Here is a 26,050-nt window from a genome sequence, read left to right as displayed (position 1 = left end):
CACTGCGTAAGTCACACAGTCAGCTGCCTCTGAGTTTTGTTTCTAGGTAAATTTGAAGTTTCAAAGCTTATCAGAGGGAGAGGACCATCTGGGGAGATGCGGCCAACAGGGAACTCACGAGGGTGACCGTGTGCTTATGCTGGTTTATCAGATGAATGGGTCCATCATCTGGGATGTTTCTATCCTGGACCTTTCTGTAGTGTAGCTGACTTCAAAGTCATCTTGAGGGAGGAGTGAATGACATCCTGAATGACTGTGTAATGTTGACATGAGCACGACCTTCTCACGGACCCCAATGCCTCAGACCTGTGGGACTAGCAAAGCCTGCCTTTGGTCTGTGTATAAGTGTTGAGCAGAGACTGTCAGCCACAGCTTCCTTCTCCTGGATGTTCAGGGCCTGAGTCTGTGCTCTGAAAGAGACTTTCTACCAACATTAGCTAACCCTGCCTCCTTGTTCAAAAAAAGAGAGAGAGATACAATAAACCTACCTATTCAGCTGTCTAAAATTAATTCCGAGCACATGGCCTGCCCAATCCCAGCTTTTCTGCATGTGTCTGTTGTTTCTCCCCTGTCATCCTAGTTAGGTCAGTCCCTAAAGCTGTGTAAAGCATCCCTGCGTTGTTTGTAGTAATATTAAAAGGTAAGAGGCTTGTCATCAGTGGCACATCCTGCCCAGTCAAATAGACCACTCCATTAACAGACTCCACACCCACCCCTTCCTCCAAGGGCATGGCTGAAAGTGACCAGCAGTGTGGAAATCAAATCTAGTTTTTTGCTTCTGGAGGAGTAAGTTACTGCTGTCAGTTACTGCATATCTTCTGGGGCTGCTGTAATGGACCTTGTGTGGATGTCATTTTGTTTAGTCTTCATGACAGCCCTGTGAGGAAGGGCTCTCCTGTCTGTGTCGCCACCTTTAAGTGAGGAAATGGACGTCCAGTGAGGCTTACATACCTGGTCAGTGCTCAAGGGCAGTCTCGGTCAGCATCTCATGCAGGTCTTAGAGGACGGGACTGGTTTGACCCCTTAATTCACCTGTGGCCCTGCCTAAGGTCACCTTGCCCCACTGAGGTAACAGAAGTGTGTCTGCAGCACATGCAGAGCACGGTAGGGTAGTCCAAGCCATTGTTCTTTCAAAGGGGCAGCAGGAAGGTGAGAGAGTGCAGCTTTCCTTAGAGAGAAATCCAGCTTGTTAGAAGGAGGAAGAAGTCACTCAAGGAAAACATCTAGGCTGCTTTTTCCCTTAATTTCTCAAAATTACCCAGTTGGTAATAGCAAAGCTGGCAAAGGAGTCCAGCCACTCACTGCACTTGCGTGGAATTCATCTGAGGAAGACGCAGCTCACTGAGGCCAAAGGGCTGAGTCAGAGTGAGGGTGTGGCATCATGACGGAGTAATTTCATTAATTTGAGATTTGATTTCCTCAGCTGTCAAGTAAGGCTAATCCTGACTCCTGTCCTAGGGTTAGAGTGAGCACACATTAAAGAGCACACAGCAGTGATGACTTGCCTGGACTAGCACACAGCGAGTGTCAAGCGTTACCTGCCCTGACCGTGTCTCTTCTCTGAAAGAATCCGCCAGCACATGCTGCCCTCCTTTGTGTGTTCTACGTCCCACATCTTCATCCTTTTCCCCTGCTAAGGAGCATCAGTGGTTCTGGATCTTCACTTAGTGGTATCTTAGACTCAGCATCAGTTTCCAGGGTGAGGGGAGGATGTCATCTCCTCAGATTCCCAGGGGTCCACTCTTCCCCATACTTGGATACTATGTATAGACTGCAGGTAGGATATTCTACTAACTCTGAAAGAACTAGGGAAAGAGGATGAATGACCTGACTCAACTGTAGAGCACTTGCCTTGCTCATACAAGGTCCTGGGTTCAAGCCCTAGCACCATAAAAACAGTAATAAATAAAATTTGAAGGAAAGGAGGGGCCCAGACCTGCGTGTCCCTAATAGTAACCTTACAGCGGCCTCCTATGGTCACAGAGGAGAGAAGCCGTACATTGTGTCTCCTCCAGGCTGAATCATGAGGCTCCAGACAGTAGCTACCATTTACAATGGCTAACTATGTGGTTAATTTTATTTAGGGCCTTTGCAAGTGTGCTTGGATGACCACCCTTTATTCTATGATAGAGTGCTGAGAGGAGCTTCGATATTGCAGTGTGGTTTTCTCCTCCGTGCATTCCTGTTGTGTGCAGATGACTCTAATGCAGTGTCACCACAGACTGTATTTAATTGTACCTGCTGTTCTCACTCATTAGAGTGCAGTCCCCAAGAAATAACTAGAGAGATATATGGAGTATTATCTTCTCATAAGACAATTAAACTTAATGAAGGCATACTGCTGAAGAGCCCCAGCTCGGGGATGGAGACGTTGTAAGAGGGGAGACCTACTCAGTGTGCCCCTGGATCCCAGTGAGTGGAGAGTGGGGCTTTATGGAGGAAGGACAGTAAAAGGACAGGAAAGTTTAGTTCTGCTTCCCACATGGGCTCGCAACAGAACTGTGTGGACAAGTGACTGGTGTTTCCTTAAAAACTGTATCATGCAGGCTGATGAGATGGCACTGTGGGGAAAGTCCTTGCCACCATGCCTGATGGCCTGAGTTCCATCCCTGGAAGCCACATGGTAGAAGGAGAGATCCTATCCCTGCAAGTTATCCTCCGTGGCACATACACCCCTGGATAGTGCACACATACACAGATAAATAAAATAAAAAGGATTGTACCATGCCTGCTTTTAAAGATAACCCAGTGAGGCTAGCCCATGAACGACCGAGTAAGCCAGTATTATAAACACACATTGGAGATCAAAAGGGAGCAGCAAGTGCTGCCACCAACACCTATGGCAAACTGCTCTCACAGAGTGGTCACAGTCTGCCTGTGTCACTTTCCTGTTCTGACAGAAGCATACACAGTCTGCTCTGACCAGAAAGTCGCTGCGCTAGTTCCTCTGCAGACCCAGAAGGCCCCAGCCAAACGATGACCCCTGATGGTGTGTGGGAAGAGCTGGCAGGGGAGGCCCTGGGCAGAGCTGTGGCTAGCCCTGGCTTTGAAGGGCTCAGCCTTGATTAGCAAGCCTCAGCTTACTGCTGTTTCTGCAGCTTCTGTAATGGCTAATTGATGCCGTCTGTGTAGAGATCCAGTTTCTGTGTGAGGCAGTTATGGGCAGCAACATGAGTCGGTCAACATGATACCAATTTCCACAGTCAATTTGGTCAATTCAGTGAAAGGGAAAAAATATGAAACCATCCTGGAAATCAGTCAAAACAGTTAGGGGAGGCTACTGAGCGGCCATGCTCGCCTGATTGAGCTTTTCATGTTTGAACCCGTTACTTTTGTGCTTTGTAGGCGTAGCCTTGGTCATTTGGGGGAAATATCATATAAAATGACACTTTAAAATTAGTTCCTTCTTAAATAATAAATAATCATCATGAGTATCAGGCATGTGCGTGTGCATGTGTGTGTGTGTGTGTCTCTGTGTGTGTGTGTGCATATTCGTGTGTGCATGTAACCATTAGACTGTATATAGCGTTATCAACTGATTTTCTGGGAATTTGCGCTGCTGCTGCTAACTTAGGTTTTGAGGCTATTTTTTCCTTAAATAACTTTATCGATACATTGTTACACACCAAGAAAGACACCAGTTTTAAGGATGTGATTCAAATATGAGCTAGATAGATTTCCAGTATATGCAGGCATTGCTGTAATCTAGTTCTAATATTCCCTCACTCTACCAAGAACAAGTTTCCATATCCATTCACATTCGGTCCCTGCCACTGTCCCTGCCCCCTCCCCAGCCCTTGTCCCACTCCCCAGGAAACACTCGTCTATTTTCTAACTGTATAGATTTGCCTTCTCTGGGCAAAAATAGGCTCATATAACATGAACTGTTGTGCCTTGTTCTTTCTGGTTCCTGTAACATTCTTAGTGGACTTATGTTGTAACATTTGTCAGCCATCCATTCCTTTTTATTGTAGAATACTATTGGAGATACCATATGAGTATACCATTGTTTATCTGTTCATTTCCTGGTAGAGGGAGGGCATTCGTAATTGTGCATGGTTTGAGTCTGTTAGGAATAATATTTGTACACATCTTTTCCCTTTCTTTTCTATTTCTTTATGATGGTGGTTTTCATTTTTAAGGTAGGTTCCCACCTACCTAGCTGGACCAGCGCTTGTTTTGTAGCCCAGGCTGGCTACTTGAGGCTGACCTCCTGCTGTAGCCTTCCAAGGGCCAGAATTTTAGGCATGTGCCACCTGTGCAGCATGCATGTCTTTCTAAGGTTCCGTTTGTTTTTGTCGAACAGACACCAGGGAGTGGAATTAGTATCTGTTTTTAAATATCTGCAATCACTGCTGTTCAGACAGCCTCAGAGCTTAAGAACTTGGCCTTTGACCATCACTGTACCATGAGCAGTCAGTGTTACTACCTAGGATTTCACGCTCTGTTAAAGGCAGGGTAGCATTGTGACCACAACACTCTGTGGTCACTTATGGGGAGCGAGAGTTGAGACAGGATTTCATAATTACCCACCTGGATTTAAACTCCAGGGCTCAGCCATCTTCCTACCTCAAGTTTCTGAGTAGGTAGGACTACCTGATTTATTAACCATATGGCTTATATTTCATTTTGAAAGATACTTTTGTTTCCTTCATTTATAGAACCCTGTAGAGCTGGGGGGGGGGGACTGCTGTGGTCCAGATTTGTTAATTCCTCCATTCCTCCTGTTCCAGGTATTTGTTTTTTCAGTTGTCTAAGCACTTCACATTATTGGTCAGAAGTGCCAACAGCCATCCCTTACTCCTGCTCATCACACTCATGATGTCAGCATTAGAAAGTCCAGCCCATCGGGAAGTCGCATTGATCGACTGGGGAAATACTTTGATGACAGACACAGGATATGACTAGATACTTGTTGACTCCTCTGTGACCCCGGTGAACAGTACCTGCCATTCTTAAAGAAACTTTAAGCTTTGAGCTGGAGTTGGCATAATGAAGGTTAATACCACTTAGCACTTGGGTCTGGCACAGTACCTCAGACGAAGCTTACACTATGTACAGTGCGTAGAAGTGTTGGGAACATTCATTCACAAACTAGTCATTGCACACGGAGCACTTAGCTCTGTGTCAGGCAGCGCTAAGCATGGTCCCACTGAAGTCCTGTGCCAATCTTTGTCAATATGGGAAGATGAGACCTGAGAATATATCCAGGTACAATCAGCTATCAGCAGGACTGGGTTGAGAGTTGATACTTCTGCTCTCAAGAAGTTGCCAGGGTCCAAGAACTCAGTGAGGCAGCACTCGGCTCTGCTCAGAGGTGTGATGGCTTGTTTGGTGCAGTCTGTGTGCAGGGCAGATGAGCAGATCTTAGATGACCTCCATCACCCACTTTGCTTAGCATCCCCCTGCTTCCCCTGAGAGGACATGACCGACAGAATCCACCCTGACTCCTCCAGTCCATTCATAACAAATGACCTAGAAGGTCGCACATGAAAACGAGCCACTTTGCACTGGCCTTCCTCTCACTTTCTCCAGCATGGTACTGACTTCTTGGAAACCAGACTTTAAAACAGGGAACACGAGTGAACAACGTCTCATGCTTAGGGGTTAGAGCTAGTTCTCTTTTTCATTAAAGATTTTACACGGCAGTAATACAAGCATAGTCCCCTTTAAAGGTATGAAACGAACCCATAATTCCAGGCTTCTACATCCTCCTTTGTATTTTCTTTGAGAAGATGTCTCAGTTAAAATCAATGCCCTACCATTCATTTAAGCTCCCTTGCCTTCAATAAAACTAATTGATAAACCCTAATAATTAATGGCCTGATTAAACCAAAATGACTTACATCTGCCCTGATGGTTCCTATTTATAATCAGTCACTTTAATGACTTCTCTTTTTTTCTGTGCTTTGCTTACAGAAGGCAGACCATGATATGTCTAGGGGGCTTGAAAGAAAAGCAGCGAGCCTTCTATGACTTTTATTTTCCATAAGTTGGCATTACATTAAAATAAACACAGATATATAACTGTTTTCTCTACAATAGTCTTTAGACCCAATCAGATGTCTGTGGCCTTTGGGAAACAAACAAAATTATCTCAGTATTTCTAGAGCTCTTCCTGAAAGATGTAAAATTTACATATTTGATATGAAAACTTGATGTAGTAAGGGCACCGACCGTATACCAGGCGTCTTGGTCAACTCAGCTGTTCAGTGGATAGCATATGCAGCGTAAAGGAGAACTGAAATCAGCGGTGCTATTCTTAGCCCGCATTTAAAGACATCCTCCTTCAAAGTCTGTCATTTGGATTCAGATGTAGTTCAGTTTAACCACTGAAGCCCTGCTGTAACCCGTCCCCCTGTGCCTTTAAAGCAGCGGTTCACATCATGTGGGTCACCGAAGACCATCCTGCACAGCAGATATTTACTTTATTGTTCATAACAGTTACAGAATTATAGTTACAAAGGAGCATAGAAAGAATTTATGGTTAGAGTCACCACAGTATGAGGAACTGTATTAAAGGGTCATCGCGTTAGGGAGGTTGAGAACCACTGCTTTGAAAGGCTTGAGTTGGCTTGTGTTGAAAGGTCAAAACAATGGTAATGTTCTAAAATAAAACTTAGGTAAGGATCCAGTGAGATGGCTCTGGGTAAAAGCATTTGCTGCCAAACCTGAAGACTTACATAGTAAAGGGATAGAAGCAACTCCAGAAAATTCCCATGTGCACACACACACACACACACACACACACACACACACACACAGGGCATTGTGGGCTGAAGTGGAACACAGCTGACCTTAAGGGGTGATATGTCCCTTCTCAGCTATGGTCACCTGGTGGATACATTTGTCGGAATTCTCAAACAACATGCAAAATAGCCGAGTGAAACTTGTATTTAAAAATGAACTAAGGGACAGCAACAGCAACAAAATCTCGATATAATCTTAACTTTTCAGATGTTTACTCAGAATCAAAGAAACATGTTCTTTTGGTCTTTGCCTGATGTTGGCTTGAATCCAGGGTCATGTCTCTAGTGAACTAGTCTCTGATGAGTCTATCTGAGCTAGAACCCCAAGCGTTAGGTTTTAGAAGCACGGCCAGGCTTGGGAGCCACTTAGTTGTGTGACTTACTATATTTATAAGAATCACAGTTTGTTCAGAAAGGGAATGATAAAGAATGCTTAAGCTGCAGGTCGCCTTCTGAGCGGTTTTTTGGGACATAGCAGCTCCTGAATTGCTTTTGGTGTGCTCTCAGAGGCCAGAGATAGCACCTTGCTCATATGTCTTATGCTGTTCTTACATGGTGAAGCAACCACAGATGTTTCTTGTGTGAACATTTTTAAATAACTGTGGACTTGTCTCAAAACGAAGACCATCAGTTAGGAATGTGCCCATTCTACAGAATGCTCTCAGTCAAAGATGCACTACTTCCTCAGGCCAAATGCACGCTTCCTCTAGTTGAGCATGCCGGCCCATTCAGGGAGCACCATTCATTCCCCGCCACTTCACAAATGTTTCTACGTCTGCCAGACATCACTCCAGACTCAGAATGCAACTTGTGAAGTCATGGAGCTCTCCTTCCAGAGCGGAGGAACACCAAGTGGAGATTTTCCATGTAGAGATACAGGGTGTCACTAATGCTAAACCTGAAAGAAAGAATTAAACCAGGGGAAAGAGGAGGGAGCTTCAGGCTGTGAAGTGAGGCCTGTGTTGCGCAGTAACATTTAGGCAGGAATTTAAGGAAAGAGAGGAAGTAGCCCTGCATAGATGAGAGGGCAGAACATTCTAGTCTCGGGATGCACTGAGGAGGAATGTGCTGGCAGGTGAGCCAGAGTGGGCAGGGCAGGAGGCAGAGGTGGCATCAGCTCATACCCAGCCTTGGAAGCTAAGGAGAGGCAGCCTCGTGTTTCTGGTTGATTTGGGAAAGCCCTCAGTGGTTTGGGGCAGAGAATGGGCAATGCTAGCATAGGCCTTAAAGAGCAGATCATAGCAGTATCACACTGGTGTCAGTGGTTCAGTAGCCCCAGAGGATCCACGCTCGGGCCTGGCAAGAGCGATTCCTCAGCATCACATGGTTTTAGATTCTCCTTACTTTGGAAATTATCTATAGCATCAACAGTTTTAAAGCAATGTTTTATCCACTGTCTCAGCTAATCCTCATCATTTTTCAATTCTGACAAAGGAACTATTATCTCCCTGTAGACCTAGAAACTAAAATATTACAAGCCAAGTCCAAAGTCGCACGGCAAGTCTGGGCCTGGTAGAAAAGACTTCCGTACAGCTGTCTCCACCTGAGTCACAGACTTGGTGAAAGGAGTCTGTTCTGCTTAGACAGTGCTTTAAGGTGTTGCTTGAAAAGGGGAAATTATAGTAGTAAGTTGCTGTATTATTTTTAAAACATCACTCAGTAAGCAAGATCCTGTGTGTAGAGGAAATAAGTAAGAAGATGTGTGGCACATACTCCATCCCTTTGAATTTATTTCTTGTGGTGATGACACTGGTATAGTAAATACCTCGTAAACTGATGCTGTGGCTTAGCGCCAAGCAAGAGTTTCCATCAGTATTGTAAAAAATGCAGTCATGATAGTGTACTGAGAAGTCGGTGCAGCCAGGAGGCAGGTGCTTAGGGTAGCATGATGGTGGACTGAGAAGTCAGTGCAAGCCAGGAGGCAGGTGCTTAGGGTAGCCAGTTTAGTTTTAAGTTCAAAATGTACAACAGTAGATGATCCAAATGAAAAATACTCTAAATTGAGGGCCTTAATAAGAATTCAATTTGTGCCAGGCAGTGGTGGTGCATGCCTTTAATTCCAGCCCTCTGAGTTTGAGCCTGTTCTGCAGAGTGAGTTCCAGATCAGACAGAGACACAGAGAAACCCTGTCTTGGGGAGTGGGTAGGAATTCAATTTGCAAAATAAAAGCAGGTTAAGTAGAATCTAAGATGAGCTTCAGTTCAGCAAAGGATGACTGACTGCCATATCCTACAGACTGGTGGGGCACACTTGAAAGCTCAGCAGGGCCCAGGTGTGGTGATGCCTACCTGCGATGCCAGCCCTTCCCGGGCTGAGGCTGGAGGACCACAAATGCACTGATTGTGTTTTTGTTTGTTTGGTTGGTTTGTATTTTCTTTACATTTCTTTTTTGTCAGTTTGATACCTCCTTGGAAGGCTCATCTAGGAAGAGGAAACCTCAGTGCCTCCACCAGATTGTCTTGTAGGCAATCATTCTTGGTGATTGATTGATGATTGATAGATTGGCTGACTGATGTGGCAGGGCCTACCCCACTGTGGGTGGCGTCAGCTCGGGGCAGGTAGTCTTAGGTTATGTAATGGGAAGGCTGACTATGCCAAGGTGAGTAAGCCAATAAACAGCACTTCTTCATGGTTTCTGCTTCAGTCTCTGCCTTCAGATTCCTGCTTCAGGTCCTGCCTGGCCCCTTCAATTATGGATTATAAGCTGTAAGATAAAATAAGCCCTTTCCTCCCCAAAGTCATGGCGTTTAGCAACAGAAAATAAACAAGGACAAGTCAGAGTCCAGCCAAAGCTACATCAAGACTCTCTTAACAACAAACGGCAACAGAACACACAGAGACCTACAGATCTGTTCTTGGAGAGGGAGAGCATGTCAGGGAATCCATTTAATCTTAGCTTTAAGGAGAGAAATGGTATGGCTGTGGCATACTGAAGGGTTCAGTCATAGTGCCGTAAGAATTATGTGGGAATCAGGAAAAACAGGGACTGAGCTGCTCGCCAAGGGCTCATGCCAGCCTTTGTAGATGAACTTAAATCCAAAGAGTCCCTTCCCACCCCGGCATCTGTTAGAGCACACTTCACTTGAAGGACAGACCACAGACATGACTTCTGTACTTAGCCACTTATCACTAAAACAGGCACATCAAAGCCAAAATCATCCTCTGAGTCATGGGTCTTGTTTGCCCTGCTTCCTCCTTTCAGCCAGCATCCACTGGTCACTGCCTGCCTGTCTTCAGGGGGCTGAGAATGAGGCAGGCCGCAGAGGAGACTCAAGTGTCTGCCTCCTTGCAGTTTGCCTTCTAGTGTCGGACAAAGCTGAATGAACCAGTGTGTGGGGAAAGCCCCTCTTCCCTGCCGCTCACAGCTTAAGTATCCTAAGGGCCCATGAGCTGTCAGTTATGGAGTTGGAACTTGAAATTTGAGTTAAATATATACTCTTAGCAGGATAATTTGATGGGCTACCCTAATGCAGGCTAGAAGATTAAAGAAGATTAAGTCATCTGCAGAATTATATGTTTAGGTATTTCACCAAAGCTATGAGACTGTCACTTTGAGGTCAGTCAAGGGTAATGGACATAACTAGTGCCTGTGCTAGACTGCTGTTACACTCAAGATGGAATGCTGAAGTACGTGCCATTTGTTCCAGCAACGGTGCTGGTTTTGCTTAGATGGTTTTTGTGACCTCCCTGAATTCCAGAAAAGGCTTGTTGTTGTCCCTGAGGATGCTCAAGAGTGCCCCATGTGTTATTTACTGACTGGCTGCCTTGGCAAAGCTATGTCAGTTCTTTTGTTAACTGTAACAGCAATGACATCAGAAAGGGGAAGGGAAAATAATGGGGATGGCAAGGGAAATGAAAGGAAGGTTGACATGTGTGTGCATGTGTGTGCATGTGCGTGCATGTACGTGCATGTTTGTGCACACATCTTCTAGGTCAGTTTTGGAAGGTTGATATGTGCGTGCATGTGTGTGCACGCATCTTCTAGGTCAGTTTCTGAGTCTTATTTGAAGTAACATTTGTCAACTAAAACACAGGTAATGGTGTCATGTGCCATTTGTGTGTGTGTGTGTGTGTGTGTGTGTGTGTGTGTGTGTTCCTACTTCCCTTTGGTTTTACTACTTCTTAGATGGAAACCATAATTTAGCTACACATACAATGTAAACTAATCTTCTTTTACGTATTTGCTTTGTAAAAGGTTGCTTTTTTTTTTTTTTAATCTGGCTGCTTTTTCCAAGAAAGTGTGGGGCTAGGGTGATGGATGTATTTCCTGTTGTTGAAAGCCAAGGTTTGAGTGGGCTTTCGTTTGACTAGGTTTTGACCTGCTTTCAGATAAAAAGCTTTGTAATAAATTTGTCATTCGAATTTGAGTGACCTGGGATGCCATTTCTGCAGTCTTACACGGTATGCATGTGTGCTTTTTAAAAACAAACCACGGTAATATAAAGTCAGTCACTGGAGCTTTTCCCTTTTAGATGTGAAGCCCTCCAACATGCTTGTGAACACAGGCGGGCAGGTCAAGCTCTGTGACTTCGGCGTGAGCACACAGGTAGGTCTTTTTTCTGTTCAGCCTGCCCTGTGAATTGAAAATCACCTAGCTTACAAACAAACAGGGTCCGCTCATTGGCCGACAGGCGTTACTCATTTTTAATCTCTGAGCGAGTCTCCTTCATCAGAATATGATTGTTCATTGTTTAATGACAGTAAAAACTGCTGATATTGTAATTACTACTTACGAATAGCAAACTTCATTGCTATGCAGCTTGGCTACAAAAGCGCTCTGGCCAGACAAAAGGGAGGCCAGCGAGGGAGCCGTGTCTGGGGAGCCCAACTGGCCCACAATAAAAATTAATATTGGGAGTAACAATGGTGGAAGGCCATTCCAATGTGCTGCACCAATTTTAATTAATTTCCATTTTGGGCCTCCCCTGAGAACCCCAGTGATAGTGACCCACGCGCGTGCTGTGATGTTGATTTGAATCTGGGCCACCTCTCCTCCCAGCCAAACACGAAGACCAAAGCGAAGGTCATCTTTGCATTATGAGTTGTCAGAGTGTGTTATCCCTCCAGCATCCTCAGTTCGTCTCGTTCTGGTGATGTGTGGGGCTCCATTCACATCTTGAGCTGTATGACTGAAAGATGAGGGTGTTCAGATTCTACTTCAAATTGACTTTTTATTTCAGGCGGGTTTGGGGCACTAAAGCGCTGAGCATCACGCTGAAGTGAATTGTTTAAGGTTATCACTATAAACCATAATGCTGTGCTTGTTTAAATTGGAAATCACATCCAAAAGAAAAGAGAGATTTAATCATTTTTAATGCCTTTGTGGATGAATTTGTTCCCTCTTACATAATTTTTAGTTGATTTATAGGAGTGCTGATTGTAGGTTAAATGGGGAATAATTGCCCATTTTATTTCCACATTATCTTTATATTGTTCTAACAGACCGTTTTGTCTCGTAGCTGGTGAATTCTATAGCCAAGACGTATGTTGGAACAAATGCTTACATGGCAGTAAGTAAACTTATGCAAAAATAACATTTAAAACCAACATCTTTATCTTTATGTACTTGGGAATGTATAATTCTTAAATGAATTCCAGAGCTTTAGACTAGTAGATCATAAATTACAAAGTCAATCCAGTCACTCTCCAGTGTTCGGGTCTTTGGAGAACAAGAGAGGCTTTGTGCTCAAGCTATCGACAACTCTCACTCTGTTGACTTAACCGGTCAGTTCAAGTGTGAAATCGCTGAGTTTTGAAGTTTAATCCTACCGAAAAATTGCACCTGGTAGCATATTGGCCACTTTTCCACTCTGCTTATTTAATTAACCCTGATATAGACCAAGTCAGTAACATCGGTTGTTTGTTCTGGGGATATGCACACGCCTTGTCACCAGAGCCAAGGAGAATTACTGAGGTAACCAGACGCTGTCTGTGGATCTCTCCATGTTAAGGCTCCCCACTAGGATTTCCTACAATGTATAGCTGTGTGGTTTTTTCTTAGTTATTAAGTTCTTGCAGATATCCTAAGATATCTGTTCCTTTCTTTTTCTTACCTTTTTAAACAAGAGATATTATTTATGGCTATAAAAATCTTTAGTTTATTGGTTTTCTCAATCCCTTTCAAGAGTTGGTGGGAATAGAGGGTAAAAAGGAAGGCACTTTTCTGGTTTCACTTTCTGAGTCTGTTTTGGTTTTGATTTTTATTTTGTCCCCACCCCTCACTCCCCAACCCTTGCTTTCTTTCCCTGTAGAGTCTGGTTTTGGTTTGGATTGGTTTTGGTTTTGGTTTGATTTGGTTTGGGTTTTTTTTTTGTTTGTTTATTTGTTGTTTTATTTTCTTTTGTTTTGTTTGAGACAGGGCTTCTCTGTGTGGCCCTGACTGTCCTAGAACTCACTTTGTAGTCCAGGCTGACCCGAACTCAGAGATCTGCCTGCTTCAGCCTCTTGAGGGCTGAGATTAAAGATCTACACCACCACCACTCAGCTAGAGTCTTGGTTTATATTTCAATGTTTAGGATTGATTTTTACCATGATGGCTCTAGATTTATGTAAGCAATCCATCTTAGGCTAAGGAGCCTCTGTTGATGTGCATATAACTTGTTTGGTTTTTTTAAAAATGTACCATATATGTGTTTGTTTATTAGAGGGGACCATGCAGATGTAAATATCTCCATGTGGGTCCTGAGAATTTATCTCAAGTGTCAGGCTTGGAGACTAGTGTCTTTACCTGCAGGGCTATCTTGCCAGTCCAGAACCATGGGCCTTATTTTCAGTATTTTTTTTTTGTGCCTATGTTGTTATTATTATTAAAAGATCTTTGATATAGGCAGGACCTGGGTTTACAGCTTGTTATTCTCAGGATAATGTAAAACATTGCACTTTCTTTCAAAATGGTTTATTTTGAGTTTTATTGTTTTTTAAGGAAATTAATATTTTTTTCTCTGATTAAATGTAAAAAAAAAAGTGGATCAGCTATGGAAGTTATTGTGCCTGCTTTTTAAAACTTAATCTCCTCCATGGCTGTCCCAGGGTGGATGAGACCAGTGGGTCCTATAGGTAACAAAGCCCTGCTGAGTATCAGCCTCTAGAAGAATTTGAAAACACCATGACTTGCAAAGGAAAAAAGCTATCCATGAAACAACTTCTCAACTGCCCATCATGTTCTTGGTAGCTTTAAATTGCTCTGATAATTAAATTGCATCACTTCTGAGCTACAAATCCAGATTACAGTTGTCTTTCCCAAGTGTACATTAAAGAAATTACTTTTTCCCTCTTTTTGTTTATGGATGAATGTGATGCGTCCATATGTTAATTGAAAGTGTGAGGATTAAAATTATGAAATGTTAGCTCAGGTTGGCAAAGCTGAAATTGCTTTGCTTCTTGGGTGAGTGAATTCTAGTCATCAACTCTGTAGCTGAAGCTGCAGAAAGCCTGAGATGCCAAGGAAGAAAGCCATGAGCACCTGAGAGGCAGGGCTTTGACTCAACTTCATAGGCTCGAGTTGGCCAAGTCCTTCCCAAAGGCCACCTGTGCAGGAGCATGGGGACAGCCCTACGTCACTCTAGTGTGGCATTGACCCTAGCTACTGTCTGTGCTACTGGCCTCTTGGGAGAAGGGCTGGGCTTTATATAACCAAACTATGGCTTCAGACTATGCAGAAAGCACTAAGATGCTCAAGAGAGCATAGGGAACTCCCAGACAGGTTTAGAGTGAAATCTTAAGACAGAGGAGAGCATGTGCACGAGCTGAAGACCAGCACCAGCACCACACTCAGCCGAGGGGGGTGTCAAGCTCCCCTCCCCTTCCGTGCTGAAACCCCAGCCAGCTCTCCTGCCGGAGGGCACACTCACTTTGGAGCTGCTGCTTCCAATCTTGGAACCAAAATGAACCTCAGAACTGAGCAGAGAAGCAAGAGGGATGGGGTGGGGAGAGGGCGAGGCAAGAGGGACGGAAGAGAAGCAAGAGGGACGGAGGAGAGGCAAGAGGGACGGAAGAGAAGCAAGAGGGACGGAGGAGAAGCAAGAGGGACGGAGGAGAAGCAAGAGGGGCAGAGGATCAGAACAGGCTAATGTGTAGGGCACAGCTTTGCCTTGCCCTACGTGAGCTGACTGGGCACAGAGCACCATGCCGAGTGCACGGTCTGAAGTAGCATGTCCACAGTAAGTCACAGAAAATGTTTCCAATTTTCAAAGGGAACAGCAACAAACCTCGCATGCAGTCGAAGAAAAGCAGCCAGCCAGGGCAGCACGAGGAAGCTCCAGAGGGAAGTGGAGTGCTCAGCAGATGCTCACAGACTTAGGATTACACAGCTTAGAGGACAATGGATGTGGACGCCACACACACACACACACACACACACACACACACACACACACACGACACTCTGGGGAGATGGCTCAGTTGTTTTAAGCACTTGCTACTCCTGCAGAAGCCCCAGGTTTAGTTTGCATCTCATGTCAGGTCGCTCACAACCACCTGTAACTCCAGTTCCAACACATCTTCTGGTCTCCATGGGCACCTGCACACACATAAACTCAGGTGCACACACACATACACATAGAATAAAGTTTCATCTTCTTAAAGGCCCATACCTGGTAGCCTATTGGACAGAGCAGAGCAGGATGCGTGAACCAGAAGCCCGGTCTGCAGTATGGCCACCTGACCCTGCTTGACCATTGTGCTGTGTGGGGTTCTGGCCTTGCCCACCTAAACGGGAGCTCTCATCCCTGCAGTACACGCGTGGATACCATGCTATCTTCATTCATGTCACCTGCTTTGGTACATTTCTGGGTAACCCCACGAAACAGCAGCTCCCTTTTCAGAAGAGATAAAAGATGTCCCTTGTTGTCTTCTGCTCCTGACAGTTACACCAAGGAGTGTTGTGTTGTAAACAGTCAGTCCTGGAATTCGTTAACTAAATATGGGTCCTGGCTAAAAGCCCAGTCACAGGCAATAGCTGGAGGGAGTAAAGTATGCCAGTTAGAGGACGCTGCCTTGAAGATTGTCTGTGGATTCAGATTTTTAGGTATGTTCAGACAGGCCAGTATGTTTTGTTTGTTTGACTTGGTTCTGTGTGCTCTTCACTTACACACACACGGGGAAGAGCTTAGACAGGAGCTGTGTTTTCCCTCTCACAGCTGTCTACACTGTGGACAGCTGTCAGGGGAGAAAGTAGCCCCAGCCAGCCCCTTGACCGTAGCTCTTCTGTCAGCAGTACAATACCTGGCAGTAACTTTGTCTTCTTCCATGTTGTAGTTGAGGGGAAAGGACCAGGCTTGCCACCGCGGCTGCAGATGTAAGCCCAGCTTTGGGTCATGCGGCCTCAGACCGTCATATCCTGACTCCAAACCCTCAGGAAGTTCGGAGGTTCATATCGTCCTAAGTCCATCACAGAGGCCTGGGTCTGCCTTGTGTGGTGTAGAGTGGGCCCCAGGGCTTGCTGGACACATTTTCTTCCCCTCCACCACTGATCCTGTTGTGCCATGTGCTTCAAGAATAATTTCTCCTCTAGAGGCTGCCAGACCTGTCTTTAAGGAGATCTTTCATTGCCACCTGATATCTCGTCTTCACTCTTCATAATTCTGTTTTAATTCCGTTTCTGTCTTTTGTTTTCAGTTCTCAGTTTACGCTTGTTTTGGTAGACAGTGGGCAGACGAGGCAAATGTATATAGTCTGATTGTCCAGCCCACACAGACATTTGGTCAGAGAGTTCCTTGTGTCTGCATGTTTGTGTTCTCTGTGTTCTAGAGAAATACCGCAGCCTGAGAACTGCCGTTCAGTAGAAAGAAAAATCACACACATACGTACCCATGCCACAGCACATGTGGAGGTCAGAGGATGGTTCCTCGGAGTAGGTTCTCTCCTTCCACCATGTGGGTTCTCCAGGCATCAGACTTGCAAGCACTTCTAACTACTGGGTCATCTTGTTGGTCCTGATTCTAAGTTTTTGATGAACATCCCTTGAGAGCGCCTGTTAGCTTCATACTGTCTTGTGCCAGTAGTGACACAGGGATAAAGGCCTTCCCGTGGGGGAAGTAGAAGGATGATTACAGACGTGTGCATGTGCATGCACAGGTGTAGGGAGGGTGCGGGTGTGTGTGGAGGCCAAAGATCAACCTTGGTTGTCTACACCTGATTTTTGTTAGGAGCTCTCTAGTGTGGCTAGCCTGGCTGGCATTGTTGTTGGCAACAATGGCTGTCTTGCTGCTCTTCCCATAAGTGGCTGGCCAGTTCCACCTCATTACCTCCTACTCCTGTCAAACAGACTAGGAATGTATAACTGGGTGGGGGTCAGGATCTCAGCCCTGCACTAGAGCCTTGAGCAACTTTTGCTCTTTTGTGGCACTTCATTTTTTTTCAAGTCAGTAGTTCATCTGTGAATTGCAAACATTTCTGTAAATACCCGAAGGACTGACCAGGAGGTCCCCAGTATACAACTGCTCCTGGCGAGCAGGGCATGCGTGCCAGAGCTTTCTGGACCAGGTACCTGCTGCACAACCCAAAGGGAGGGCCCAGAGTCATATGTGACACCTTGATTCCTGTCAGAAGAAACACAGCTGTGTGGACTGAAACAGCAACAGGAAGTGTCTCTAGGGAGGCGAACTACGACTGCTCCTTGAGCGGCTCAGAGAAAAGCTAAAAATAAACCTTAGACATAGTCCTTCAAGGCTCTCCTGCCCCAGTTCAATTAAGTTATTTACAGTCTTACATAATTTGTCTATCCCCAGTTAAAATCATCGGATTGAAGGAAGATAGACGTAGGATAAAGTCTTAGTTCATTGGCTACCTTGGTTTCTGCCCAAATTAACTCACTACTTGGAGGCTTCATTTACAACATTAGTGACAGTGGTCTTCTTCATAGGGACTGTGTGCAGAATTCTCTGTTACTTGGAGAAATGTGTGTGTGTGTGTGTGTGTGTGTGTGTGTGTGTGTATAAATTTCTTTTGCTGTGTGTAAATACCATGCAAATGTTGGTGATTCCTACGTCAGCTGAGCTCACATTCGGTGTGCACTGCCCGGGGTAACTTTCAGTAGCTCACAAGCTCTCCCCTGCTTTCTTACAGCCAGAAAGAATCTCAGGGGTGCAGTACGGGATCCATTCCGACGTGTGGAGCTTAGGGATCTCTTTCACGGAGGTACGTTGCTGTCTGTGGTCATTGACAAGCCCTCACTAAACACACCCCACTGGGAAGAGTGGAGCCTCTGACAGAGAAACACAGGCCTCCAGTGTCCATGCACTGTACACCCTCTGACTCTGCAGACTTCATGCTGACATCCCATGTGGCTTTTAGGCTGAGTCTGCATTCCTCTAGACCACTGCTCTCACGCATCTCCTGTGTAAGACATACCTGAAGTGCTTGTTACAAAGAGAATGTGCATGTGGAAACTGCTCCCTGGGTGGACCTTCTGCATGGTCTGGAGCCCTGTTCTCTGAAAGAGGATTCCATGACAGAACAGTGATGGCAGCCTTGGAATGTGCATGTGTGATATCCATAGGGGACTGTTTTAAAAGATTGACTATAGGCGTGTGGATATATATGTTGTATACATGCTATATGTCTCTGCTTTTTAAAGATAAAAAACCTACTTCATTCTAATAAATGACGTGTGCCTGTGGGTACAGGTGGTGTGACGGGCATGCGTGTGCGGTACACCGTATTTCTTTACTCTTTGTTGCTGTATTTAGAATGGATTTTTTTTTTTCCTCAGTGAGCCAGGTGTAGTCCCATTAGAATTCCATGCTAAGAAATAGACATACAATTTGCATTAGGAAGACACCTTGCTCACAGGAATTGCACTCCAAGACAACCCGAGTGCTCACTGGGGCTTGAAGAACAGCTTCTCAATTCCATGAGTTCCCATCAAAGAAACCTTTTTTTAAAAAAAATAGGAACATGTTTAAATAATACCACAGATCAAGTTTCCATCACAATCATATCACTTTTGTTTGGTCAAATACATTTTCCGTGATCTTTGTAACGCATGAATGCCATTGTATTTGGAAGGAAATATCTTCAGACCCAGCTCACCTGCACAGCAGGAAGGTGCCAAAATCAAATGTTCAATGTTTATTAAACCATATTCTTCTGCCTTTCCCTGAAAGGTAATCTAAGAGGAGCTGTACTGTGTACACAGCAGCAGAGAGGCTGCGGTTCTCGGGTGGAGCTCAGGACCCAGCACTCAGCAGGATCCAGAGGGCTTGCTCTATCATTAGCCTGTTTCAGGATGAACTAACTCTGACCTGTGGGACTGCAGCTTTGCTAGTATGGAATTTCCCTTTGGTGTTTTAAGTCATTCCCAGTGGTTATGTTGTAGAAATGATCAGTACAGTACAGAACAGTTGAGGGGTCACGTGGTTCAGAACCCGATGCTGGGAACGGAAGACCCAGGTTGTAGTGCCAGCATTGGTACCAGTCTCCTAGGTGATCCTGGCAGCCTACAGGCCCCTAGTTAGGCTCAGCAACTAATGTCCCTTCTCTGCAGTAGTGAGGTCTGAGCCCTGCCACAGCCTGACATCCTATAGCTCCGCTGCTGTTACCTTTCCTGGACTTCCAGCAGCTGCAGGACAGCTGTGCGCCTGAGAGACAGACGCCCATTGTTAAAGCGGCCTGGGGATGCAGCTTAGTTGATACAGTAATTGTGTAGCTTGCATGAAAGGCCTGGTTTACTTGCCAGTGTGGCATACAACCGTGATCCCAACATGCAGAGATGGAGGCAGGAGAATCAGAAGTTCAAGATCATCTTCAGATGCATAGTAAGTTGGAAGCTGGCCTAGGCTGCATGATGCTATCCTTTAAAGAAAAAAAAAACTATTAAGAAAGCATGCCCAGGCTAGTCTCAAGAAGATAGTGAGCTGTATGAATTGATTGGTCCTCCTTCTTGATACTGTACTTGATTAAAGTGGAGGTATCAAGGAAAAGGCTGGAAAAAATCACATCAGAGAGACAGCCAGGGACTAGGTCACAAATGGCCAGGCTCAAGGCTTTAGACGTTGTCCTGAGAGCAAATGATCTGACTTCAGATTTTAGCAGGTCACAGTGCTCCATGGAGCACATCTGTAGAAGTACAGGCGTGGAGACAAGAGGGTCAGTTGCGGTAGGTAGAAGGATTGGTAGATGCCCGGTAAATGGCATGTGCTGAAACACGTGTCTATCAGTAATTCTCCAGGCACCAGCTCCGTGAAGCCTAATGAAGAGACAGTGCATCTGAAGGATTGGACATGGCCTGTGTGTCCGTTTGTCCTGGAGGCAAACTAGGAAACTGTCCCTGGGACACTGAAGAAAACAGCCTCTGCACTTGCAGTCCTGAGGAGAGTTGGGCATGGAGACGGTGTGAGAAAAGTCAGGCTTGAGTGTGGGAGGGGTGGGTGTCAGTAGACACAGGATGCAGTGCAGAGCGGAAGGCTGTAGCTGGGTGAGGGCCTGGAAGGGCTGGGCTCCTCCGCTGTCTGTAAGCACGTAAGTGGGTGAGAAGTGAGCCGTGAGGCAGGCGGTAAGGTGACATCTGCTTACGGTGATCAAGAGGGACAGGACGCTTAGCTGAGGGCCATCTGAGAATACGGGGTGGCAGTATTCCCATCGGGCAAGCAAGTGACTTGTGACCAATGTAAGTAGTGGAGGAAAAGTCACTAGAGAATAGAGTATAGCCCCTGGCACACGTTTTATACCAAATTTAAAGAGATTCATGTTAAAGAGAGATGGGGTTTTGAGTCTGTAGATGAGACATTGTGGAGTTTTGTGAGTGAAGATTGCAGGAAAACCCCAAGCTCCTGTGTTCTTGGGGTCAGTGTAAGGAAAATGTCATCCAGTGGGCCTGGGAGCTGAGGTCAAGATAAGAACTCAAAGACTGAAGTTCCTCTTGTTTTTTCCAGAATATAGTTGGTATAAGTGTGGTAAGTACTATTCAAAACCACTACAGACACATCTGTAATCCCAGCCTTCAAGACTGAGACAGTAAGATCATGAAGTCAAGGCTAGCCTGAGCTACATTTAAAAAAAAAAATAGTCAGGGCTGGGGAGCTAGCTCAGTGAGTAAAACACATTCCACATAGGCACATGGACCTGTGTTCAGTCCCCAGCACCCACACAGAAACGTAGCTGGCAAAGCGTGCGGTAGTCTCAGTGCTGAGGAGGCAGACAGGAACCCTGGGGTATACTGCCGGCCAGCCTACCAGTCATGGAGCTCAAGCTCCGAGGGAAAGCTCCTGTGTTAAAGCCTCTTAAAGGATGCTACCCAAGGTTGACCTCTGCCTCCGCTCATACATGAGCATGCACACCTGCCACTTCATGCTCACACAAGCACACGATAGACAGAAGTGTGTGCTGCTGTGGCATCTTAAAGTCTGAGGGACAAATTACATCCTGAATTCAGTACTGTGAAGGAGGTTTGCCTCTGCTCTCACTGTTAAAACAGCTCTCGGCGTGCACTCCAAAGGAAGAAGCCTTCAGTCATTCATTCATTCATTCATTCACTCATTCATTCATTCATTCAATCAGTTTTCCTGGTATAATTGCCATGGGTAGGCTCTGCAGAGCACTGGCTGCATAGCTAGGAGGGTCCTGCCTCTGATAGAGGAAAGACACTAGGACCCTGAAGTAACAAGCCTCGGTGAAGGTCCAGATGAAGGACTCGTGGGGAACAGGAGGCTGACAGAGGGTTGACATCTGAGTGGAATTGGTCTTCAAGTGAGCTTGAAGTGAGCTTGCCATCAGGAGGAGGGACTAACCAGTGATTCCTTCCGCAGCCTTTCCACCCACTCTGGACTGCTGTAAGTCCTTAAGGAGGGATCTCCTTAAGAGATCTGGTAGTAAGGTCTTACAAGTCTCCTGGCAAAGGGCACACCTTTCTCAGTGGTTTTTTTTTTTTCTGTGTCTGCTGGGGTCTCCAGGACCCTGCCTCCCATTCTGTAAACCCCCCTTTCCAAGGTTCATCCTTGGTAACTCCTTCCTGCTGCCCTTTCCCTGCTAATGTGCTGGCATGGTCCCCCACGGGGAGCTGTAGCAAGGCCTCTCACTGAACTCTTTCATAATGATAATGCTGCATGCCACTAAAGTGTGCAGATAAAAAGAATTTCAGAAAGCTACATCTGTACCATAAGCAAAGAACCTTTAATATCACACTATCTTTTATCTGCCCCCATCTCCTCTCAGGCCACCAGCCCTCTGCTCCTGGGATAAAGTGAGTCTCCTCCAGATGTTGTCCACTGTATGAAATATCTGGAGTTGGCAAAGTATCACAAAGATTGACTAGATACTGTTGAGCCTGAGTTGAGGACAGTGCTTATGGTTAGGAGAGTCGCTCCCTTTGCCTGCCATGTGCTCACGGCTTCCCACACAGATCTTTAAAGTGTTTGTGACACCCCTCCCATGGGCTGGTTCTGAAGCCAAATAAAGACGGTCTCAACATGTGGGTTGGTGTGAGCTCACTGTGTAGTGGGGAAGAAAACTCACGTGGATAAGAGTTCTTCCTTTAAGACACACCAAGAACCAGTATGGAAGTGCTGAGAGTAACAGAGAATTCAGTGAGACTAGCAAGACTGAGGATCCTGAGCTAGGCAAGCGGGGAGGCTCCTCCCACCCCACAAGACTTGTCTGCCACTCTTACAAGGCTTCTGGGCCCAGTACCAGGTGACTTTTTTCAGACCTGTTCCCCTGGTGCTGCTCTTCAGCACTTCAGGACTCAACTTTGGGATAAAACTGACTTGACCTACCAAAACAAGAGCTTTGTTTTTACTGAGACTGAAGGATTCTTCATAATCTTTAGGTTAGGGGTGCCAAAACCACATTGAGGCAGCTTCTTAATTTTATAAGCAGTGCAGTCCTTACCTAGTCTTGCAGAGAGTGGCTGAGAAGAGTCCACTCACTTGATTTGCCACTAGTTAATTCTTCATATTATGCCATTTGTGTCACACCATAAACGTGTAAATGGGAGATAAACAGCCACATGTTCAAAAGATGCTCTTTCGGAGGGAAACCGTCAGTGCGCTCTGTCCTCTAACCCTGCGCCAGCATGGGACGGGAGTGATATAAAGGAACAGGGGCCTGCCGTGGTGGAAACCATCTGAAATCCCGGTATTCCAGAGGTGGAGGCAGGGTGGGGTTGAGTTTGAGGCTAGCCTGAGGTACACATCAAGACCTCATCTCTAAAAAACAAACAAGGGTCTGCTGGGATGGCCTGGTGGGCAAAGGCCTTGCTCTGGAAGCCTGGTGACCCGAGTTCAATCGCTGGACCCACTTAAAGGTGCAGGGATCGCAGAGTTGTCCTCTGACCTCTGATATAGGCAAGGTAGCCCACAGGTGCCCTCTCATACACCTCACACGTATGCCGAGCACACACACACTCATGCAAATGGACACTTGGTGTTTGGCAGGTCCGAGTGGTAAAGGGTGTAAAGAATACACCTTGAATAGCACTAAGGATGCAGAGGCAGGCAGATCTGGTCTAGTCTATACAATGGAGCTCCAGACTATACAGAGTACACAGTATAAATCCATCTCAAATAAATAAATCGTTTAAAAATTTTTAAATGAAGTAAACAAAACACACAAAAACTTCCTCTGGAAAGGCACCAAGCCCACAGAGCTCTGCTTTGGGACTCTGTTGGGAGCACTCTCACAAACCTTACTGAGGTTGGCAATGAGTAGTCTCCCGATAGACTTCTCCACAGGAGTCAGACTGCAAGGCCGGCTCCACCATGCACTTGCTCTTTTCACACTGTCCCTGCTCTTTCTGCCTTTGTTTGCAGCCTCCCCTGTCTCCTGAGTCTGAGGCGCAGAGCAGGCTGGCTCGACATGCTTGGTTAATTGGTGTGTCATCCAGTCCTGCGAGGCTCCTCTTCAGCATGCATTGCTTTACCGAAGTGCTCTGAATGATGTGGCAAATGATGAAAGCAAGGACCATGGCTTAGAAAAATGTCTCCAGATAGGGGAAGAACATACTCAAAGAGTCACACAAGGTCATTGTCATCAAAGTAAAACCACCTCTATGGATTTTTTATGGGCTCCATTGTTTTGACAGTTTTTCTTAAGTTATTTTTTTTCAACTTGTTTTTTTTTGTGTGTGGGGGGGGAGAGATTGGAGTGTTTTGTTTTGTAGTGCCAGGGAAGGCATTTCAGGCTTCCAACTGATACATGGTCTACCTCTGAGCTGTGACCCCCAGCCCTTTCTCAAAGTTTAGAACTACCTTTACCAAAATAAGTCCATGCGCTTTGACACTCTCCTGTCGCATGAATGCCATTTCCTTCAACTGCCCAAGTTATAACTTGAATACGCATCCTTCATGATGCTGGCTCTGTTCTCAGCAGCTGAGAGCGACACCTTGTTCTTCTGATCATCATCTATGTCTGGCTTGTGATGTGGGCATCTCCTACTTCATAGCTGAGTAATTTATGTAGAATTCCGACTCCCTCTTGGGCCTGCTTTATCAGTGCCATCCCAGTGCCCTAGTGGGTTCTCAGGAAGCTTTTTGGCTCAGTATTTCCAACTTGTATAATAGCTTTAAAGTAGCTGCTGAAAACAAAAACCAGATTTTAACTTTGATAGAGCCTTTGACAGATGTTTGTGGAGTGTCGTGGAGTGTCACTTGTCACCCACACATGAAGAAGTGATTTCTCTCTGCCAACACAGCAGACCCAGTTTCAAATTCCACCTCAGCCATAGCAACCTAAGCAAAGAACCTTGGCTGCAGTACATGGTGTCTCTGGGTCTCAGTCTCCGCATCTGTGGTAGCAGCTCTACACAAGTGTGGGGTCAGGCCACAGTGAGAACCAGAGGCATGGTCAACTCTTCCCGTAAAAGGAGGCGGCTTCGGAAGTGCTCACAGCTAGCCAGTTGACTGGAGTTGAGTAGACGGCAGGGTTCGATCCCACTCAACTCAAGCACCACTGACAGAACAGTGAAGGCACCACTGAGGAGAGCAGCTTAAGGGAGGACAGCGGCAACACAAAAGCCATAGCTCCCGTCTTAACAGTGGTAAGCTGGAGCAGATTCTGGAGCCATTTTGAGTGACCATGACCCAGGAACACAGAATTAAGGTATCTCAAATGCCGTATTCCAGTGTGGAAGCAATGTCTTGAAGTTTTCTAGTTTTATAGAATAAAGAAAGTCATAAATCAAGGGAAGTTTAACTTACATCCACAGTGCATCGGAGAGGCAGTTCCAGAGAGGCAGGGGAAGCTTCTAAAGGCCCAGGATGTTGTTTCATGATGTTCTTAGCTTTAAAGAACTAGTGAGAACTAGTGCTGTGCTAAGCTAATAGATTCTGAAAGCTTCCTAGCTATTAGCTGCAAGGTGTTAATTCAGACAGAGGTGGGCAGAGAATGGCTGCTCCACAGGACTAGAACTAGCGAGATGAGGTAATTAGCCAATGGGCCTGCAGCATTCCAGTCTTCCCACAGTCCTGCCCTTCCAGTCACTGTCTGTAGACAGATCTTCCCAGGAGTCCTTGTTCACAACAGCCGCCCCCAAATACTGGATGTGATAAAACAGTCGAACAGTGGCTGGTGTGGAACAGCACGCGACCTCTGTCAGCAGCAAGGCAAGCAAGGGCAGGGCCTGGCTGGAGAAAAACACCCCAAAGCTAGGAGAAAAGATGGGACCTAGAGAATTGTTTCAGAGGTTGGTTTTTGCTTCTGTTTTCTGGGGCTAAACCAAGGCCTTGCTTATATTTTGAAAGTGCACAGCCCCTAAGCCCTCAGAATCTGTTTGAGAAGCAATGAAACTGTTCGCCCCAGTTCATCTCCTCAGTTCAGCGTATAAGGCAAACCAGTGACTCCCTCCAGGCCCAACACGAGACTGAGTAAAGGCTCTGGAAGAGTAGAAGGCACCTGGGGCCATAAAAACTTGGTCCCTGTAACCACTAAGAATGCATACCCTGCATTGCTGCTAGATCACCAGTGGCCAAGACCACAGGCAGGAGATTGGCAGGGACTTTGTCCAAGGAAGGCTGGCCAGGAAGTCTAATGGATCCAGAGGTTGGGTGTTTACCAACAGCTGTCCAACCAGATGGAGCTCACAGGAAGCTCTCAGCCAGTCCACATGTCCCACACAGGAGCTGTTTTTACTGTGTAGCACAAGTTGACTGGTGTTCCCTAAGTAGACCAGGCTAGCCTTGAACTTATGGCTTAGTCTCCTGCCTCTATATCTTCCGTTGCTAACATTAGAGCTGTGCCTTACTTTTAATGAGATATGTGAAAACAAAGGCCTGAAAGGGCTGAGAGCAAGCACATGAGGGCCTGAAACCTGGGCAGTGAACAACCTGAGGAAGCAGGGGTGAGGGCACGCTGAAACCTGAGGAAGCAGG

The 26,050-nt window shown here is 45.9% G+C and overlaps 1 protein-coding gene across 3 annotated transcripts in view; it reads left to right on the top strand.

The window, feature by feature from the left end:
- Map2k5 (mitogen-activated protein kinase kinase 5) overlaps window positions 1-26,050 on the top strand; it is a 222,740-nt gene that overhangs the window by 108,782 nt on the left and 87,908 nt on the right. For all 3 annotated transcript variants that reach the window (XM_028752328.1, XM_028752327.1, XM_028752326.1), the window contains exons 14-16: window positions 11,222-11,295; window positions 12,209-12,259; window positions 17,814-17,885. In XM_028752328.1, coding sequence (XP_028608161.1) covers window positions 11,222-11,295; window positions 12,209-12,259; window positions 17,814-17,885 — 197 coding nt within the window. The remainder of the gene's footprint in view (window positions 1-11,221; window positions 11,296-12,208; window positions 12,260-17,813; window positions 17,886-26,050) is intronic.

Source organism: Grammomys surdaster, unplaced genomic scaffold, assembly GCF_004785775.1.
Source record: "Grammomys surdaster isolate TR1022 unplaced genomic scaffold, NIH_TR_1.0 125896, whole genome shotgun sequence".
Lineage (NCBI taxonomy): Eukaryota > Metazoa > Chordata > Mammalia > Rodentia > Muridae > Grammomys > Grammomys surdaster.
Note: the sequence above shows the minus strand (reverse complement) of the source record. Positions and strands in the feature narration are given on the sequence as shown.